The sequence below is a fragment of the Drosophila guanche genome, unplaced genomic scaffold, assembly GCF_900245975.1.
Source record: "Drosophila guanche unplaced genomic scaffold, DGUA_6, whole genome shotgun sequence".
NCBI classification, from domain to species: Eukaryota; Metazoa; Arthropoda; class Insecta; order Diptera; family Drosophilidae; genus Drosophila; species Drosophila guanche.
Genome location: NW_022995744.1, coordinates 12,483,186 through 12,502,796, shown reverse-complemented (window position 1 = coordinate 12,502,796; position 19,611 = coordinate 12,483,186). Strand labels below are relative to the sequence as shown.

Below are 19,611 nucleotides of genomic sequence, written 5' to 3'. Positions count from 1 at the left end.
TCTTATCCTTTGCCCTGCCTCTGGCTTCCATTTGCACGTTGATTTTTGCCGCCGTAAGCGTGCGAGTGCTTTATAGCCAACGACCTGTGCTAATGCCATAAATCTAATTGGCCCCCGGGCATGCCGCCTGGCCGTACCGTGTCCACTGTGTGGGGCTTTTGGGTTAGCCGGTCATAGAGCAACATCCTCATCCTCATCCTCATTTCTGTGTGTCCATTTTCATTTCCATTCTCCATCGCTCCGCTCCTTCTGCCAACCGCTTGACCATTAAAACTGACTACAACAAACTTTTCTTCTTGCCAGGCGTAAAACTTAACGACATAAATTAGAACTTTTTCCCCACAGCAACGACAGAGTCGTCTCTGAAACGTTTCCACTACCCCCAAGACAGGTAGAACAGTGGAACCCCATAAAAAGTCACCAAATAAAAACAATTGGAAAATGCAATGTTGCGCCCTGCAGCGGCAAACAAACTTTGTTCCACAGCTGGAATCCAGCAGCCGCCAGTCGTCAGTCACCTGTACAGCGCAGATGTAGTGTGAAGACTAGAAAGAAAAGGCTAAACGAATATCAAATGCACTTCAAAATGCAACTACAATCAGAACTAACTACCAAAAGATGGCAAAATTCGATCTATCAATGTCTTAAACTTGGTTTCTTATCATAATATATCTATATATATAATATCTTTTCGGGCACTCTTTGGCGGTCTTTGGACATACTAAAAAATGAAATACCTTTTGTAAGGGTAACTCGCAGAGGAAACTTTTAAGTTGGCATCAAAAACGTTCAACTTTAAGCAAAGAGCGCGAGCGAAAGAGAGACACAGTGGACAATGGACCTGTTTCTGAGGTCAAACTGCAGAGCAGCAGCCTGGGTCGACTGCATCCATTAAGCAGATTGATGTCCATTCCATTTGGCATTAGATAACTATGTCAATGGAGACATTATTCGTAATTACTTGGGTTGCAAATAAATACAGAAAATCAGTTCATCAAATGCTTGACAATTTCTGGGCATCCAAGGGGGCTAAGCTAAGTTTATGCTTTCAAATACAGAGGCTAGAGTTCAGTCAGTCCCATCATCAGAGGAGTCCCATCTGAAAAAAATGTTTGGAATCATAGGTGAATATAAGTGTCGCCCTCGGTGGCTGCCAAATTATGTTGAGGAAATCCCCGAGAAGATCTGGATCCTGCTGCTATCACGCTACTACACTGCCACGCTGCTGTGCGTCTTCTTCGACTTTTTGCTGCTGTTCTACTCGTGTTCCCTGAGCTTCCTGCGTGGTATCCCGGACGGCACGCTGCTCGCATTTATTCCACTGCTGATTGTGGTGCAACCAGGTGTGGCAGCCTATGGACTGCTGCTGTGTCTCATCCACAACAAACAGCCGATCAGCTATCGGACACGGCTGCAGCGAATGGGGCAGCAGATGCCACTGCGCCTTCGCCTGCTGGGCATGATCCTCTACGTGAGTATCCTCACCAGCTGGCTCTACTCTCGCTTCATGAACGTCTTTGGCGACTATTGGCCATCCAAATTTCTGCTGATCCACGGCTGCTCCTGCGGCATCGCCTACTTTCTGGACGAGCATGGGATGCATATCCGCCGGTTCTCTTTAATCGGTTTGGATGTTGGCCTGCACATTTGGCAATCGATCTCCGAGAGCACGTTCACGTCCCATAAAATCCGACTAGTCGTCGTGACAACGTTCGTCTCTGGCCTCATCCAGTCATGCTATGGCACCCTTGTGCTAGATTATGACTGGGGACACGGATGGAGTGCTGGGAAAATGTTTTGGGCCTGGCTCCTGACCACCCTCGTCCTGAGCAAACTGCACATGATCAAGAATTTGTACGAGATGGTGATGCAGCAGCAATTGCCGCTGATACTCAATCACCGAGAAGAGAACGCGAGCTATATGGAGAGACTCTGGGAGCCTATAATATTGTGGGTGTGTCGCCAGAAGATGTGCCAAGTGCCGGAGGGCATGACCGAGCTGCAACTGTCATTCTACATGGCACTGGATGTGGAGTGCCTCTTCGGGTTCCGCCTGCTGGCGGCTAGCGAATTCTACGACGCAGCCTACAGTCAATGCAACCCTCTATGCCCGACCATCTTTTCGCCGACTCGACTGCACACATCCTGGCTGAACTTGCGCGAACTGATTATGGGAATGGTGGACGAGTTCCTGGCCAACATGAAGAACGCAATGGAAGACAATCAGCAGATCCAGAAGACCCCAAAAGAAGGACTTAGGGATGCAACAAGGCCCTCAACTACGAAGAGCGCCCAGAATATGCCAAAGTGTACACCGTTCCGTGATCAGCTGACCAAGGGGAATCTTAAGTTTCCACCCTCGTGCCAGCCCATAAAAAGGTGCCCGACGTGTGGGCGACCCTCGGAGCCCATAGAAGGAATCGTTTTGCAGTTGAACGAGATATGTCAATGCCCAAACATGCTCCAAATGCTGGTCAGCTGGTGCCGTGGCATCTGGAAATGCCTATCAGTGCTCCCCGCCACGGTGCACTACTTCTGCGACACGAACCCCATGGAGAAGATGAATCATGTGCTGCGCCATGCCGAGCACCTGGACGATGTGCTGCGCGGTCTCGTCCGCATCTGCATTCGCTCGCTGAAGGAGGACAAATGCCGACTGATGGAGCCTGATCTTGGCCGCTTCCTGGAGGCCCTACTCCTGGTGGAGCAGCACCTGTATGCGGCCCGAAATCTGCAGATGGCCAGGGGTGGCAGACTGTGTGGAACACATCAGAAGCTTATCGAAGGCATCGGACACTGCATGTTCTCTATGCTACAGAAGTTTTCACACCGCCTGGATTTAGTCGTGCAGGACGACGTGTTGCTGAAGAAGCTCAAGTGCCGCATGGGCATTCCCCACACTCACCTATAAATCTAAATATGCCCTCACACGCTCACTCCCACTCCCACCTCTATACTCACGCTCCCATCACTATCTGCATTTTCCACTTGCCACGCACTTTCAGTTTTTTTGTTCTCTCGTCTTTTCTTTTTGTTTCTTCTTCTTTCGTTATCAATAAAACGCGCATTGTTTGCGGGCTAAGTGGACGACACACGCACACCATTGCACTTCCACACACACACTGCACACAGAGAGCACAAAGGAAGAGCAAAAGAGAGCTCCGAACAATTGAATTTTCTACTTGCGCTTGTGATTGTTCCTCTGCTGCCACCCCTCCCTTCTCCACTTGTGCTTTGACTACTTTTACAGTTGTTGTTTGGCTGCTCCTCTCACCCTCTGCGCTCCTTCTTTTGATTGCCTTTGAAAACGCTTTGTGGGCAAAAAAAACATGAAAAAAGAAGAGAAACACACAGCAAGCGAAATAGAGAAATGAAAAGATCTCAACAAATTTGCCGTTGGACGAGTTGAGCAGATTTACTCGTTTCGAGCATTTACGAATGCCATTTTTCAATGATTACCACTGGCAGAGCGGGGCAAAGAGTCAGAGTGAACCCACAAAGCGAGAAGAGGGTGGGGGCCAAAAAGCATAATTGCCTCCCATTTCACCGCATCGGGGTGCTGCTACCAAGCGGCTGTCGAATAAACCCTAAAAGGGTATGCAAAATGATGCAAAACTATTTGCGGGCTTTATCAGCGGCTAGCCACAAAGGGGAAACGTGAACGAAAAAAATACAACTTGCAGTCTCCCCACACAGCAGTAGCACCACAGTGGGAGGGAGGAGACAGAGTAAGCTTCAGTGGAGCGCAGATAAGCTACAAAAATAGCTGAAAAATCCAAACAAAATTGTGGCTTGAACTTCAAAGCACAACGGGGATTGAGAGAAAAGTTGAGGGCGGGGTAGGGAACAATAAACAAGACACCAAAAGGTAAATAAATACATGCGGCATGGAGTGGAGGGGCAACATAGCAGCAGCCGACACAAAAATGCCGAAAATAGCAAGCAGGCGGCAGGCAGGGCAATGAAGAGAGAGCGAGAATGAGAGCAGCAGAGCAGCTGCTGCGCCGACGCTGACGCCAGCTGCTGCTGCTGCTACTTCTGCTGGTAGACTATGGAAACAGTCTACGTCGGACCTCCCTCTCCAGCTCCACAACTAAATTACAGACAATTACAAAAGCAGCAATCCCAATAACAAAATTCTCTTTGACTTTTACAGCAGCCTGCAGCGACCGCAGCAGAGAAATAAAAATGGCTTTGCTTTTATCAGCAGAGCAGACCAGCAGACTGCAGCCAGCAGCGCAGCATTAATATAAACTGCAGCGGGAGAGCAGATCTCTCTCTCACTCTCCTCTTTGACATGCTAGATCTCTTGATACCCTCACTAAGGGAATTATTATTTTAACCAGATGTTTGCATTCCATGTCGTGTCTAAAATAAAGTGTGTTTTTACAACTCCAACTCCAATTGGTTAAACTGAAAGGGTATCAATATCTTCGGGAAGTTCCTTTCCTCTTGCTGTATTAGTTCTGCCTGCCATGTTGTTTACTTATGCTTTTTTGATGCGTTCATTTGCTCTTTAACGGCACTTTGTAATGCAGGCAAAGCAAACGAAAGAGCATAATGCCACTGCGGAGGTGCGAATGAAAAGGAGCGATAACCAGTTTCGTGACCGAAACAGAAAAACAAATGCGAAAAAAAGTGCTCACACTTACCTTTTTTTCTCTCTTTTAATTAGAATAAATCAAAATGGCAATCTTTGGGGGTTTAACTGCTGCTGGCAGCAACTATTAAAAGCAGCCCCGGCTTACCCGCTAAACTCCGCGAATATTTACAGTTACGGCCATAAACGCGTCGCTCTGTTGCTGTTCTGCTGGCTTTATGTTTTTGCTTATTTTCACGGTCGTTAGGGGGGACTAAAAGCAAGAAATACAACTATGATCAAAGTAAATCAAATCGAGTTTTCTCTCTCTCTCTCTGACACACTATTGAAGTTCAGCTGTGCACCGAAATTCGAGGCACACGGGCCGCTAATTGGAAGAGATATGAATGCGGGAGAGTAGTAAAGAGAGAGAGCAGCGCAGCGAAACTATAATTAAACACGTACGAGTGGGGAAAGGAACACCAAAAAAATGTGAACAGGAGAAATATCCTGCGGGCGTTCGGGGTAGGGGAGTTCACAAAAAAAAAAATGCGGAAGACAGGGAGGCGAAGCACGAAAACAATAAGAACAGTATATTGAAATGGAGTGGGCACAAGGAAACGACGGCACAAGTATGAAGAAAACGAGTGGGAGTCAGGGAATCACAGAAAAAAAAGAAAAAGAATACAAAAATAGAGTCGCGAAGGAAGCAAAAAGTAACAGAAGTTGCTGGGCAAGGCGTTGGTCTATTGCGAGGGGGGAAAACGAGAGAGAACATAAAATAAAGAATAACTTGCTGGCAAGCGGCTGGAGAAAGAGAGTACAAAGATTGAGAGGAGTGAGAGAGAGAGGGAGAGAGAGCTGCGCAGGATATTTCCCGACTCTGTTAATGCTGTCTTTTAATTCTGATTTATTTTAATTAAATTTCATCAACGGAGTTGCGTTCTTTTCTTGTTACTCCGCTTTGTCACTTTATTTCCATTTTTCCCAATTCTTCTTTAACTCATTTTCAAGTGTGAGTGCATGTGTGTGAGCGAGTGAGTGTTGCTGTTGGTGTTTCCACTGCAACTCCACTGCTGCCGCTTGGAACTTCTTTCTCTTTTTCCTACACACACACATGCACACACACAGGCACACAAAACACAGTTGGAAACTTACGCGTCGAACTCCGTCTATTAAATTGAAATTTTCACAGCGTTTTCATTCAACTATATAGCACTTGGTATCTCTGTTTATATCCAACAAGGAAATCACAAAACACCGGACCACGAATAGCCACAAACGCCGTTGGAAAATCTCGCGAAATTCTACTAAAAGCGCCAACCGATTTGATTTCTCTGGCTCTCTTAATATTGCATTATCTTTTTTATCACACGAGGCGCGGAGCCGCTGTAGTCTACCATTTATTTTATTGCATTTTGTGCTTGCAGCGGCGCTCAAACTTTTTCCGATCACACACGCGCGTCTTTTTACCGTAACTTCGATGTTTTGAACAGTGTGACTGCTGATTTATTGATGGAAAATATCGTGTGACCCACCGAAATATACTGTCTCATCTTCCAAAAATACCAAAAATATACTGAGGAACTTAACCCACTTAACCACCTACTATTTAAATGGGTGAATAGCCTTCCTCCTTTAACATGGCATTTTATGAAAATATGAATCAACTGCCTAGAAGACAGTCCAATTTGAATAAATTTGACCGAAAAGGTCAGCAAGAGAATGTATTTTATAGCAAGCATTAAGCAACACCTCGTGGTCCAACACCCCTTGCTGGCGGATTGCAGGCGCTGCCAGAATTATTTTTTGGCACATCGACATTTTTCAAGCATATGTATTTCAATTTTCAAAGTTCCCGGTTACTTTTTTACCATTTGCAACATACATTCCAACGGGTAATAGGGTATAAAAAGGTTGACATCTACAAGTTGTCAAAATACGTAACATTCCATTCCCACCCATGTATCTTTTAATGCTATTATTTTTATTTTTAATGCTTTATAGTTGTAACCTAATTTTGTAAACAATCTAATAAAAAGAAGACATGAAAAGTAATCGATATTGTATGGAATTGTTAAATGAATCGGATAGAATTATGGGTTTAGCGCTGGGAATCCAAGCTAGCTAGTAATATGTAACAGAAGATCAAAGTCGAGGAAAATGATTTTAGATTTACGGTATATTTACAGTATATTTTCAAAATGAAAGGGTACATTTCGGTATATTACCGTGGGTCTACCGGTATATTTTATCGATAATTCCGCGGCCACACTGGCGGTGCGCGCGAGTGTTTCTTTTGCAAAAAAATAATTGTAACTAAAGGCGCCTGCAAAAAGCCGGTGACGCGAGCCTTTTGTGGCATATAAAATTGCAGTTGTGTTAAATTAAACCAAATTTTAACCAGCACCTACTGCAACAGCAGGGAACTCTCAGCACCGCCCCAGAGACAACGCAGCCCAACAAAAATGCAATCTCACAGCAAAAAGCGTGTCTGCTACTACTACGACAGTAAGTTTTTGCATTAAATAAGTAATAATGAACACCTTCCAGTGGATAATTCTGATTCAACGACCACCAAAGTGTTTTTCGGTGCCGGGGGCTAATTTTCCGGGTCTATTTGGCGGCGGATGATAGCATTTTGTGAATTTCAAGTTTTACGGCGACTGTACAAGCGCGTTTGGCCAGAGCGCACTTTTGTGATGACGACCGCAGAGAGATTTTTGGTGGTGTGTGTGTATGCCGAAGTGTGCGTGCATGTACCTGTATGGCGGCTTTGTTCAGCGAAAGTGTATTCCGAACGGTTGTTGGGCGAAAAGTGCGCTGTGTGCGCGGACGCCTCGGCGACGCTGGCCGTAAAATATATTTTCTGCATAGCGTGGCAATTACTTGATTTTTCGCCAATATAACCCTTGGTATTTATGATCTCCAGGTGACATTGGCAACTACTACTATGGCCAGGGACACCCCATGAAGCCCCATCGCATACGCATGACCCACAATCTGCTCCTGAACTATGGTCTCTACCGCAAAATGGAGATTTACGTAAGTCCCAAGATTTAGAGCCGCTAATTAGACAGAGAATTATAATATAATAATGTGACAACGCCCGCAGCGACCGCACAAAGCCACTGCCGATGAGATGACCAAGTTCCATTCGGACGAGTACGTCCGGTTCCTGCGTTCCATCCGGCCGGACAACATGACCGAATACAACAAGCAGATGCAGCGCTTCAATGTGGGCGAGGATTGCCCCGTCTTCGATGGTCTCTACGAGTTCTGTCAGCTGTCGGCGGGCGGTTCCGTGGCCGCTGCCGTCAAGCTGAACAAACAGGCCTCCGAGATCTGCATCAACTGGGGCGGCGGACTGCATCATGCCAAGAAGTCGGAGGCCTCCGGCTTCTGCTATGTGAACGATATCGTTCTGGGCATCTTGGAGCTGCTGAAGTACCACCAGCGTGTTCTCTACATCGACATCGATGTGCACCACGGCGACGGCGTCGAAGAGGCCTTCTACACCACGGACCGCGTGATGACTGTGAGCTTCCACAAGTACGGGGAGTACTTCCCGGGCACCGGCGACCTGCGCGACATTGGCGCCGGCAAGGGCAAGTACTACGCCGTCAATATACCCCTGCGCGATGGCATGGACGATGATGCGTACGAGAGCATCTTTGTGCCCATCATTTCAAAGGTAATGGAGACATTCCAGCCGGCGGCGGTGGTGCTGCAATGCGGCGCCGATTCCCTGACTGGCGATCGACTGGGCTGCTTCAATCTGACAGTGAAGGGGCACGGCAAGTGCGTGGATTTCGTGAAGAAGTACAACCTGCCCTTCCTGATGGTCGGCGGCGGTGGCTACACCATTCGCAATGTCTCACGCTGCTGGACCTACGAGACGTCCGTGGCTTTGGCCGTGGAGATTGCCAACGAGCTGCCGTACAACGATTACTTCGAGTACTTTGGGCCCGACTTCAAGCTGCACATCAGCCCCAGCAACATGACCAACCAGAACACGTCCGAGTACCTCGAGAAGATCAAGAATCGGCTGTTCGAGAACCTGCGCATGCTGCCACACGCACCGGGCGTACAGATGCAGCAAATACCCGAGGATGCGATCAACGATGAGTCCGACGACGAGGACAAGGTGGACAAGGATGATCGCATGCCGCAGAGCGACAAGGATAAGCGCATTGTGCCCGAGAACGAGTACTCCGACTCGGAGGACGAAGGCGAGGGCGGACGCCGCGACAATCGCGCGTACAAGGGTCAGCGCAAGCGGCCGCGCCTGGACAAGGACAACAACAGCAACAAGGCATCCTCGGAGGCGTCCAGCGAGATCAAGGATGAAAAGGAGAAGGGTGAGTGGCGCACGCAGGTCGCTCCCGAAGCATCAAACTTATATCCTTTGTGTTCTTCCTTTGCAGTAGATGGCGCAGATGGTGAGGAATCGACCGCATCGAATGCGAATAGCAACAGCAACAACAACAGCAGCAGCAACAACAAAAGCGACAACGATTCGAGTGCGCCCGCGGGTGGTGCAGCGACTGGCGGTGGCTCTGGCTCGGGTTCTGGCTCTGGCTCCAGTTCGGGTGCCAAGGCCGCCAAGGAGAACAACATATGACGTGGCGGCCGCAATTGGTTATAGAAGCCAATTAAGCGACCGCCGAAGTACAAGCCGCCGGACTTTACCTAGCATCGTCTCTCCCCCCCGTCCTAGCTTAACATTCATAGCCCACACACCCCACCAACCCACCACCCAACCCTCACCCATCACAGATCATTGCTTAAACCTTAATCTAAGTGCGCGGAGAATGTCGTGTCCCATGTCCTCGTCCCCTGCGGACGCCTCCCCCTACTCATCGTAGGCTAAAATACAATTTATTTTGTAGGGCAATCGATTCCAGCTTCCTCATGGATCGAACATCTATAAGCTAGAGATAACAGAAAACGCAAAATATCTAACGCCTGGGCGTAAACCTAATCTAATTCAATAAATATTTATAAATCTGTAACTGCCGTACTCGTGTATATGTTTAATTAATGCCTAAATATAGCTAGCTATAAGGTACAACAAATTCTGTGTGTGTTTGGGTTGCTTCGTAAATTTGGATGTTCGATGGACAGAGTGTCACTGGAGGTACTCGCATACCATAAACAGATCTGAGGTTATTGTTAACTTAGACAACGAACCAAATAAGTAAACAATTCAGACGAAATTCCTTGACTTTATTAGAGCAGCAAAGATTTGTCAGTTTTTGCAGCTGCTTTAAGAGTTTTCGCATACCAATTTGTAAAGAAGTAATAATTATATGCGATAAATAAATCAATTTGCTGTCAGATTGTTTACTTTTCAATGCATAATTGCAGGCCATTATTTTTCAAATCATTAAACAAAAACAGTCTAAAAATCCGCATGGTATTAACGCTGACGCCACCTATCGGATTGGCATTTAAACACAAACCATTGCAGGGTGTGTAAGCACGAAAAGGTAGCCAGCTATCGATATTCCAGCATCGATAGCACGATAAATATTAAAATGTAAACAATCGAGCGCTCAATTTGAAAATGTGAATGGTTGTATGGAACATTACTTACGTGCATGAAATGATTCGCTTCAGTTTCTCTGAAATTAACAATAAACAATTACGAATTATCAATAACAATTCCTTTAATTTATAGCAACAATTTGTTCAACATTCGCTAACTATAAAATTGATAAACTAACTAACTAGAGCACTAACTAGCACTAGACTAGAGGTGATACGTAAGTAAAAGGCCTTGCTGTTGGAGGTGTGTGCGATTAGCTCGAGTCCCAGCAGAGCTAATCCAGCGATAATATCGACTCGATGCTGTTGCGATTACTGCGCGGCTGCAGTCGCGGTCCACCCAAGTAACTAATTGGATTCGCGAACTGCCGCTGCTGCAGCGCCCCACCCACCAGATAGAGCAGCGGCAGCGCTTTCGTGCGATGTCGTGACGGTGGTGGTGGTGGTGGGGGTAGGACTGGTACGGGTGCTGTTGCTGTTGCCATAGCTGGGGGCATTGTGGACCGCCCTGTGGACTGTGTTGTCGCATTGGCATTTGTGGCATCGACATCAAAGGGATGCCCTGTGTCATCGGGTGCTTTGTGGCGGGATTTTGCTCGTTGCGGCGGCTTCTGCTGTTGCTCCTCTTTATGTAGATGCTCTTCTTGCGGGTCTTCATGTTGCTGCTGTTGATGCTGCTCTTCATCATGTTGCTCCGCCTGCGCTGACTGCGAGAGATTGGGCATGAAAATGGTCAGGTGGGGGTGCGGCGTGTTGGGGTTGGGGTTGGGACACATACAAATGCGGGTGGGCGGCTACTGGTACGAAGGGTGGAGGTTAGATCAAATATTTTTCAGGGTTTAATTCTATTTGGCTTTAGTCCAGTCAAAGTGACATTCAATGGACATGGAAATGGAAGTGAAGGACAATGTAGATGCGGTTGTGTGTGAGTGTCCAGAGAAGAGATAAAGTTTTATAATTATTCAAAGCTTTTGGCAGAAAAAAAGGGTGCAGGTGGGATTGATCGGGGTTCAGGTGCTCAAGCTGTTGCTGCTGCAGGGAAAATAGTTGCAGTTTTCTGGTGCTTCTGGATTTTGGCACCTGTCGTGATTTGGCACTTTATGTTGTTAATATAAATGCCAAGCAAGGGTCTGTACATGTGTGCATGTGTGTTGCCCGTTGCCCAGCATCCATTTGGCTGCACTCTAAACCAGCCCCAACAATGGCGCCACATCAGTCGCTGCTGTTGCTGTTGCTGCTGCTGCTGCTGCTGCTGGATGGTGTCTTGGTTACATGAAACCCGCCAGTCACTTCACGAAAACCTCCACTCACGCCCCCCTGCCAGTGCCACACCCACTCTCTAACACATCCCAAGACAGCTGCTGGCAGGATGGCTGGCTGGCAAGCGGACTAACGCGTTTCAGTCAAGTGCAAATGTGTTGGCCGGGACAACATTTACATACAGCCCAAATGTGCACAAAGATGTTGCAGGGGAAACACAACGACTAGGGCTATACACTGACAGCTAAAGAGTAATAAGTAATTCCAACAAGAGCTCTATGAAAACTCTGCTACCCCTCACTGTCCTAAAGTGTATTAAGAACGCATTTAAAGTGTTATTTTTTCCACGCTGTTGGCGCTGCCTTTTGCTTTTCATAGTTTTCCATTTGCACAAGAAACAGGAGAGAGGGGGGGGGGGGGCCCATTTCAGTTTCATTTCTGTGCAATTTTATTGTTCTTGGCTGAAGGTTACTCGAGGAGCAGCACCGGCAGCGGCACCCAACAATAAGCAAAAACTTGCACTTTCATGCAGCACCAACACTGACACACTTCTGCAATCCCCCCTCTGCTCTACCCCTGTGTCCCTTGGCAGCCATATTAACATTGTTGTTCAGACATTTTTCATTGCAGAACTGCATTTCAAATATTGTAATACTTTTGGCCACGTCATTCCATGCAGAGCTCGCAGGAAGAGCGGAAAGAAGAGAAGAGAGAGAGAGAGAGAGAGAGCTGCGAGCAGTGAAAGAGAAGAGCGAAGAGAAGAGCGAGCGAAAAGTAGCGGCATATTCCAATTTATTACCTGCCAGACAAACAAAACTTTCAGGCAAGCACACAGATAGGCCCCGCCCCAAACTCCACTGCAACCCAACAAAAGGTAAAATAAAATAAAGGTAAGGGCGTCTGAGGTACAAATAAGTCAGACTGCTACTACCTTACTTTCCCCATAATTTATACTTTAACCCAACTTTCCACTCTCTCAACAAAACTACAGACAGGACAGGACAGGACACGCATTTTCCTGGCAGCGGACTGTGGGCCTGCCCCGCGCGTCAGTGGAATATATTTATTACACATGTTGGACATCGTAAGCACACAAGTTCTGATGCTCATTTGGTCTCTCTGCGATGGTCAAACAAGCAAAATGCCTTGTTAACCATTATGGGCCATGTTTTAATGTGGCAACCACACACAAACGACAAACGACAAACACAAATAACAACAGCAGCAACAACCAAACAGTTACAGCAAAAACAACAATAACTTTTCGCATTAAATGAATGCCGAGTGGCATTGCGACAGAGCGAGATGGAACTAGCTCCTGGCTTCCCGGCTGGAGGGGGAGAGGGAGAGCACGGCAGCACAAACAAAAGAAAGAAAAAACTTTGTTGTTTCTGGTGATGTTTTCTCTTCTTCGTTTTGTTTGATTTTTTTTTTCAACTTTTCAACGCGGAAATTAATAACAAATTGCTTTAAGCCACCATGACGATTACGCTCTCTCTGGCCTTCGCTCCGCTCAATGGCCATGGCTACACACACACACACACAATACACTCGGGGACACATGAAGAAGACATTAATGCTCGTCCTACAATGCTGTTAATATTATTATTATGTACTATGTACATGGAAGCGGAGCGACTCATAAAGAGATTTGAGAAGGGAGACTGATATTTCGTGACTAGGAGTTTCCCAGTGGGAATAACAGTTGGTCCATTTCGGTAATGAGGTTATCTTGTTGTGCATTTTTTGGATCTATGCAGTATCTGCGAGCTGTCTGTACAAATGCTTCCCTGCTTAACTCATCTTCAACGAAATATTTATCATCACTCAAATAATGTTCCATACAATTTGATATAAAAATTAATATTCATGATATTTATTGCACATTTATTGCCTTCCTGTGGTTTCATGATAATTATAACTGCTCCAATTGGTGGGAGTTTTTGCTAATGAAAATCTGATTTTAATTATATTAAGTGCCTAAATGCCAGACTTTAGCCATTAGAAAGCGGCAACATTTCAGTGGTTGAATCATGTATTCATCCATCAAATTGTAGTGCTAAATGAAACTTAAATGTTAAATAAACTAAAATAGAGAACACCAATAGAAACGTAACCGATTAAAGTTCAATTATAATTAAGTAATCCGAAACTATAAAGTGTCGCTAGCAATTTCTCGCCAATTGTAAATCTACGAAAATCCCTCCGTGCATTTTTCTGGAAGTCTCTTTGTGTGTGTTTGCCCTGGCAACGCCTTAAGAGAAGAGAAAGAGCGTGGAATAAACTTTTGCCAGGCACAATAAACACTTCATTGCGCTCTTGAGTTAATTTGTCAAGAAAGAACGAGCCAACAAGCCAACGAGCGAGCGAGAGACTCGGCGCATACATGTTAAAAATTATTGAAAAAGTTTCAAGTGGGCAAATGGCAACGAAAGATATTGTTTGGCCATGATGGTTTTTCATTAAGGGATACCCCTACCCCGCCCAGCCTGCTGGACCATAGTAATTGGGGTAGACAGAGAGAGAGAGAGAGCGAGAGAGCACATGAATAATGCATGCACGGAAAGTGGTATGAAAATGCACGAAAAACCAGGAAACGCCACAGATTTGAACCCCAGCAGAGACCAGTTCCAGCACAGCCCCTTCTGGGGAAACAAACAAAATGCTGGTTCGAAAAAAAGTTGTGGAAAAATAAGCAGAAAATAATAATTAGAGCAAGCTGCTAACCAGCGGAAGGGCAATTGGCTTCGTGTTCGTCTCCAGCAATTTTAGGATTTTGTTTGGGTATATTCATCGTTTTGCAGCAAGGATGATGCGATTTCAGAGTGGAATTAGTAGAGCAAGGTACAAATAAGGGATCAGCAAGAGCAGCGGAGCGAGAGCTGCATTAGAGCTGCACGCGAGAAACTGTAAATTGTATCCACTAGATAGTGGCTACTCGAAAATATTCCCAAAAGCAGAACAGTGGAAACAGCAGCATTTAGGATTTGTGGCATCAAGAGTTCTCTTTGCTTTCCACGCTGCTTCTCCCCTTTTGTTTCTATGCTTCGCTTTGGGATGCTCCACTTTGCTCTGCACTTTCCCCTTACACCACTCATCCTTTTGCCCTGCTGCCGTTCAATAAACTGTAATTCGTGCGCCACTTCTCCGTGCATTCATTTGTGGCACTCTCTTCGCTCCGACACTCTCCCAAGCGCTCAAATGCACCCACACTGCCTCACACTTGCAGTCACGGGCAGCGACTGCTACTCTACGTTACGTTACGTTACGTACATTGTGCTTGGCATACATGGCGTATGAGTGACATTTAATTAAAATTTATGTAGTCTAAAAAGGCAAAAATTTTGTCTACACCACAGCGAACGACGACGACGAAGCAGAAAGCACTTGCTGCAAGGAGGAGAGGAGTGGCGCCACCACTGCCGCTTCACTGCCTGTTCAAATTTATGCAACGCACCATTTTGTTTGAATTGTATTAAATGTTAGCAGTGTTCTGTTCTGTTCTGTTCTGTTCTGTCCTGGTAATCATGTGTAAATTTGTTTATACACCCCACAGAAACTGCATTGTCAGTGTTGGGAAAGGTTATCAAATATTTAAATGGAAAATTGCCACACGGGAAAGAGGCAGATCCAAGCGGATAACAAGTGCAAAATGTTGTCTCTTTTCTCTTGATTGAAGTTTAATTTACGTTTGTTTTTGGAAATATCTCAGAACTTAAATTCAATTAAAGTAATTAAAGTTATATGTACAATCTTATAATAGGAATCACTTGTGCTGTTCTATGTCAGACTTTTCCCACTCCACTGCCATGCAGCACCTTCCTCACTTGCTGTTTGTGCTCTTCAGTTGCCTCTTCAAACCCATTTCCATGCGGCGGTAGTGCAGGCGTCGCTGCAGACTCTTCCGGAAGACGGTCTCCCTGGCCAGGATGGCCAGATCCTCGAAGCTGCACTGTCGTATGTTCTGCTTGGTGCGAGCTATCAGCTCGGTGGTCAAATGAATTTTGGTTATGGAAGCGCGTGCCGTCTGCCCGTTGCGTCGGCGCAGCTCCTCGCGGTGCTTGAACATCACATAGGCAGCGGTGGGGGACGGCGGTTGCGGCATCGGACTCCCACTCGTCGTCTCAGTTGCCTCCTGTTTCTGTGGCAACTGCTGGGCCGTCGGCTTTGCGTTGTTTTTTTGCTGCATGGGACACATCTTGGTTGCTGAAGTGCTTGAGTGCGTTTGTTGGTTACGTCAGTGCTGGCTCCTGAATTTATACACATTCGACGACACCTTTTCTGACCTGCCCGGCTGCCCGTCCGCCCGTCCATTCATGAGAGGTGCGGCGGCGCAGGTCAATCAAATGCCGCATGACCTGAGCTGCACTTTTTACGAGTCATTTGATTTTTTACAGCTGCCCCGCGTCTCAGGGCTGTGGGCACAGTGGATTACAAAAAAAAACTGTAATCCCATTCATTACCTAAAAAGTGTCGTAAAGTGTGCCAAAAGGAGCGCAAAAAACTAGCTCTTTCTCTCTCACGCTCTTTTGACGCGCTCCGCTAATCCGGATACATAACCGGATTAAGTCAAACTAAACTGTTTATGGGTTCGCAGCAAGTTCTCCTGTTTGTTCTCTGTTCACTTTCCATGCACTCATCGATGATGATGTTAATCCTTTGGCAGTGGCCGTGGCCGTGTCCGTGGCTGTGGCTCTCTGGCCTCGCAATTAGCATTATAATGCAGCGACAGCTGATAGCATTCCTTCGAGGTTCGTTCCATATTTTGGGAATTTCACATGAAAATGTCGGCTTGGGTGCGGACAAATGACCAGCTGACCCAAATTTGTAAACATTCTAGACAAATATTTGGCTTTGATCGCCGGCCACAAGCGCCGCAACTTCTTTATTATTCTACAGGCGGGTACAGGGCACAGTGGTGTGGGATTTAGTTGTTGGATTCAAGCAATTTAAAAGGCTTTTGTTTTTGCTAGAGAAAGTCTCTGTTGTTCTCTGTTATCCATTTTGATATTCTGATTGCTTTTATGCTCTATCTCTGCGTCTCTCTCTTCTCGTTCTCCTTTTTAAAGAGAGCCAAAGAAAGAGTCGACAGCGCTCTTCTCTGCGCTCTTTTGGTTCACTGAAGAATAGTTTTGAAGAGAATTAGAAAGAGGAGAAAAGCTCTTTGTTGCTCTCAACATATCACATTTTCATTCCACTGTGCCTCAACTATGTGTTGTTTTTTCATAAAATTCCGCTTAAAGGCAAAAAGGGCGCTGTAAACTCATTAAATTGGCTTGACTGCTGCTATCCATCCGTTAGCTCTGGCTCTGTTGGCTATGGCTATTGCTTATTCCATCGCATTTTTCAATAATCTTCAATGTGTGTGTGTGTGTGTGTGGGATACCCGAGACCCTTCTACCAGACTGGCTTTCATTATGAAAAGGGTTTTTCGGCTACACTTTACTCTGCGCCTTTGCTCCGATGTGCGAAAATCACAACATTTTAATCTCATAATCTGAATTTATGTGCAGACTCAATTTCGTTATACTTAACGACATTTTATGCGGTTATTTTATGCAGGCAACAGCATAACAGGGCGAAAGCTGAAGAAGCTGGCTGCTTCTGTCCTTTTTGTTTCCTCTTTTACGTCCTCACACATGCACAGCACACCCTTTGCGGTCCGGCTGGCACCCTAAAAATGGAGAGTAACAGGAACAGCGAATGTTAAGTGCGCTCCACCCCAGTGTCCATGTGTGTGCCAGTGTGCCTGTGTGAGTACTTGAGATTTTCTATGGTCGCACAAAACACATTAGTTAAAAGTACTGACCAGCAAAGCCACTAACAAGCTGTTGGCCGCCTCTGCTGCTCAGTGCCCTCACCGTGCACTGTGTTGAGTTCTTGCTACTCTCCCCCCACATGTTCAACCTGCTCTCTCCCTGCTCACATGCTCAAGCTTCTCTGCTCCATCCTACGCTTGTCCTGCTCTCCCCCACACACTCACATATTGAAGTGCCATTATGTGTGCTTTACTCTGTCCATCTTCTCCTCTCCCGCTGCTTCTCATCTCCTTCTTCTCTTTCATCTTCTTGCTGTTGTCAATCTGGTTGATGGCTGTGCTTTGCTATACCCTTCCCTGAGGTATTCTCGTATTTAATTCCACAGAGATTTGCTACGCTGACAAGAAGGTTTATGAATCTTTGCAAGTCTTTAAAAGCTAATCTAGCAATTACCTAATCAAAGAGAAAATCTATCTGCAAGAGCATCCAATGTGTCATTCCTTCTCCAATACATATTGTCTTTCTTCTTGCTGTCAGCATTTTTTGTTCGAAACTTTTTTAATAAACGCATTTAAATAAATTGATGTGTGTAATTTCTCATAATTTAATATGAAACAAGTTAAGGTTTCCCCTACAACCCCTACTTCGCACCAGTTCAATCTCAGTTTCTTCCTTGCCAAAGAACTTTTACTTTTATTACCTTCGTATATCACACAGCGAGAAAAATTACAAGAGAAAAACCAAAGAAAATGAAAGAAAAGCGTGCAAAAGTTGTGCAATTCTTAAAACTTAATAGATGCAACTTTACGTTCACTCTGCTTTCAGTTTTCACAGTTTTTCCACAATACAAATTATGCAGCAAGCAATTTCGGAACTTAACTCTAAAGTTATCAGAGATATACCTTAATTATAGTTTATGAGTTTCGAGCACAACGTGGGTTAATTGATAGTTCAATAATTGTTATTGGGCACAACTTTTGGTAGCTGTGAAAACTTCAGTTTTATGTAGTTTCATGGAGTTGCGTATTTATTAACCCTTAAATGAGTTTCGAGAACATGTTGGCACTTTGTTTCTGTTTCACGTTTCCTTTTTTGCTTCAATGCCCATTAAACCTTAAGGAATTCTATCCATTCTTTTGATTAAATATCCTACATTGATGCTTTAATTTACTTTAGTTCTTTTAAAATAAAATTCCCAACATTCAGACGTTCTTTTAACTTAAATTCGTTTCGTCTATCTATCACTTATTCGTGCATTTCGTTTCTCATTTCATTTGTTTGAGTTCCTTCTTCAGCTTCTTTTCCAAGTCTTTAATTACTTTTCTAAATTTAATTTTTAGCCATTTCTCGACCACATTTATTGACTTTAAAGTTTCATTTAGTTTGAATTCCGTTTGTTTGACTAAGTTTTAGCCAATTTTTAAGAAATATTCATGTCAATTGCCAGACAGCTTTCTTTCTTTATACATGAGAATTCAAGGACTTCTTCTTTCGCTTGCAATTTGTATTATTTGTTTTGTCTTTGTCTCTGTTTCGGTGTCTCTCCGTCTCTCTGGCTTTGTGTCTGTTTTTTATTTATACAAATTGCTTTTGTTTTTTTGGTTCATCCTCTATATCCGCTGGCTCTCTCCGCACTCTCGTGCTTTATTTATTCTGCCTTGTTGTCATGCCATCCCATCCATTCGCCTAAATATTTATGCTTTTATACATATTTTTTGGCATGTTTTTTTGCATACACGCCGCTCCCTCTGTCTCTGCCACTGCTCTTCGGTTCGTCAGTTTCTGGTGGTTGTCGCGCGTCTATTGACGCCATGATATCCATTCTGCTTGCCCCCCGTTTTGCGACCCCCATTGCTGTTGCTGCTGCTGCTGCTGCTGCTGTTACTGTTGTTGCCTGTGGCAGCGGCCAAATCTACATCCGTTTCGGCAACGATTGGCGGACCCCAAGACACTTGTCGCCGCACAGTTGGTGGGCCTGAACCAGCTCCTGCGAGACCTGCCGATGCTCCTCCTGTTCCGCTTCCGGCTCCGGCTCCGGCTCCAGCTCCGGCACCCACTCCTCCTCCCTGCTTGCGTCGTTTGCTACTCTGCTGCTGAAGTGTAGCCGCTCTTTGTGGCAGTTGTCGTTGTTGCTGTTGTTGTGGCGGCAGCGGCTGCTGCTTTTGACTTTCATGTTGCTGCTGCTGCTGCTGCTGCTGCAGAAATGTTTCGTATTGCTTTTTATTAAAAACTTTTTCATTTCATATTCTTTGTTTTAAAATATTTGCCACTCTTCGCATTCTCTCTTTTGACGGCGACATTCTCTTCTCAAAGATACTCGTATTTTTCGGAATATTCTTTAATTAGTTTTGCTTCATTCTGCTGCTACATGTGCTGCGTTCTGTTTGTTGCATGTCATGTTTTTGCCGTTGCATGCAGTTTAGTCGAGTTTCATGCAGAGGAACAGAACATTTAATTAACGTG

At 45.4% G+C, this 19,611-nt stretch overlaps 4 protein-coding genes and 1 long non-coding RNA gene across 11 annotated transcripts in view; 2 read left to right on the top strand and 3 right to left on the bottom strand.

Annotated features, from left to right (window-relative positions):
- Positions 1–6,092, bottom strand: part of LOC117579071 — a 28,142-nt gene extending 22,050 nt beyond the window's left edge. Inside the window, exons 1-2 of one of the 2 annotated variants that reach the window (XR_004573431.1) lie at positions 5,738–6,092; positions 4,653–4,853 (exon numbers count right to left, since the gene is read on the bottom strand). This is a non-coding gene — a long non-coding RNA (uncharacterized LOC117579071). The remainder of the gene's footprint in view (positions 1–4,652; positions 4,854–5,737) is intronic. The other variant, XR_004573430.1, reaches the window with a different exon arrangement.
- On the top strand, positions 1,071–3,090 carry LOC117579055 (nucleoporin Ndc1). Its single transcript, XM_034264757.1, has one exon. The coding sequence runs from the start codon at positions 1,109–1,111 to the stop codon at positions 2,909–2,911; it is 1,803 nt and encodes a 600-aa protein (XP_034120648.1). The 5' UTR covers positions 1,071–1,108; the 3' UTR covers positions 2,912–3,090.
- Positions 6,093–6,848: 756 nt separating the features above from the next.
- Positions 6,849–9,650, top strand: LOC117579057 (histone deacetylase HDAC1). 2 transcript variants are annotated; one of them, XM_034264761.1, is made up of 4 exons: positions 6,849–7,090; positions 7,512–7,624; positions 7,695–8,940; positions 9,010–9,650. In XM_034264761.1, exons 1-4 carry the CDS (start codon positions 7,048–7,050, stop codon positions 9,201–9,203), a joined length of 1,596 nt encoding a protein of 531 aa, XP_034120652.1. In that variant the 5' UTR covers positions 6,849–7,047; the 3' UTR covers positions 9,204–9,650. The 2 variants fall into 2 exon arrangements, with proteins under 2 accessions (XP_034120652.1, XP_034120651.1); XM_034264760.1 differs by having other exon boundaries at positions 9,007–9,650.
- Positions 9,651–10,233: 583 nt separating this feature from the next.
- The window catches only part of LOC117579052, a 60,806-nt gene continuing 51,428 nt past the window's right edge, over positions 10,234–19,611 (bottom strand). For 2 of the 5 annotated variants that reach the window (XM_034264748.1, XM_034264749.1), the window contains one exon: positions 10,234–10,923. In XM_034264748.1, the coding sequence (XP_034120639.1) occupies positions 10,405–10,923 (519 nt within the window). In that variant the 3' untranslated portion in view covers positions 10,234–10,404. Of the gene's footprint in view, positions 10,983–19,611 lie in introns of all 5 variants that reach the window. The other 3 variants (XM_034264751.1, XM_034264750.1, XM_034264752.1) reach the window with 3 other exon arrangements.
- LOC117579066 lies at positions 12,823–17,679 on the bottom strand. The gene has a single exon (XM_034264772.1). The coding sequence runs from the start codon at positions 15,585–15,587 to the stop codon at positions 15,213–15,215; it is 375 nt and encodes a 124-aa protein (XP_034120663.1). The 5' UTR covers positions 15,588–17,679; the 3' UTR covers positions 12,823–15,212.

Coding starts and splice junctions, on each gene's coding strand:
- LOC117579057 (XM_034264760.1), top strand. CDS start 7,048: ATGCAATCTCACAGCAAAAAGCGTGTCTGCTACTACTACGACA. Junction 7,091..7,511: donor TGTCTGCTACTACTACGACA/GTAAGTTTTTGC, acceptor TATGATCTCCAG/GTGACATTGGCAACTACTAC. Junction 7,625..7,694: donor ACCGCAAAATGGAGATTTAC/GTAAGTCCCAAG, acceptor CAACGCCCGCAG/CGACCGCACAAAGCCACTGC.
- LOC117579066 (XM_034264772.1), bottom strand. CDS start 15,587: ATGTGTCCCATGCAGCAAAAAAACAACGCAAAGCCGACGGCCCAGCAG.
- LOC117579055 (XM_034264757.1), top strand. CDS start 1,109: ATGTTTGGAATCATAGGTGAATATAAGTGTCGCCCTCGGTGGCTGCCA.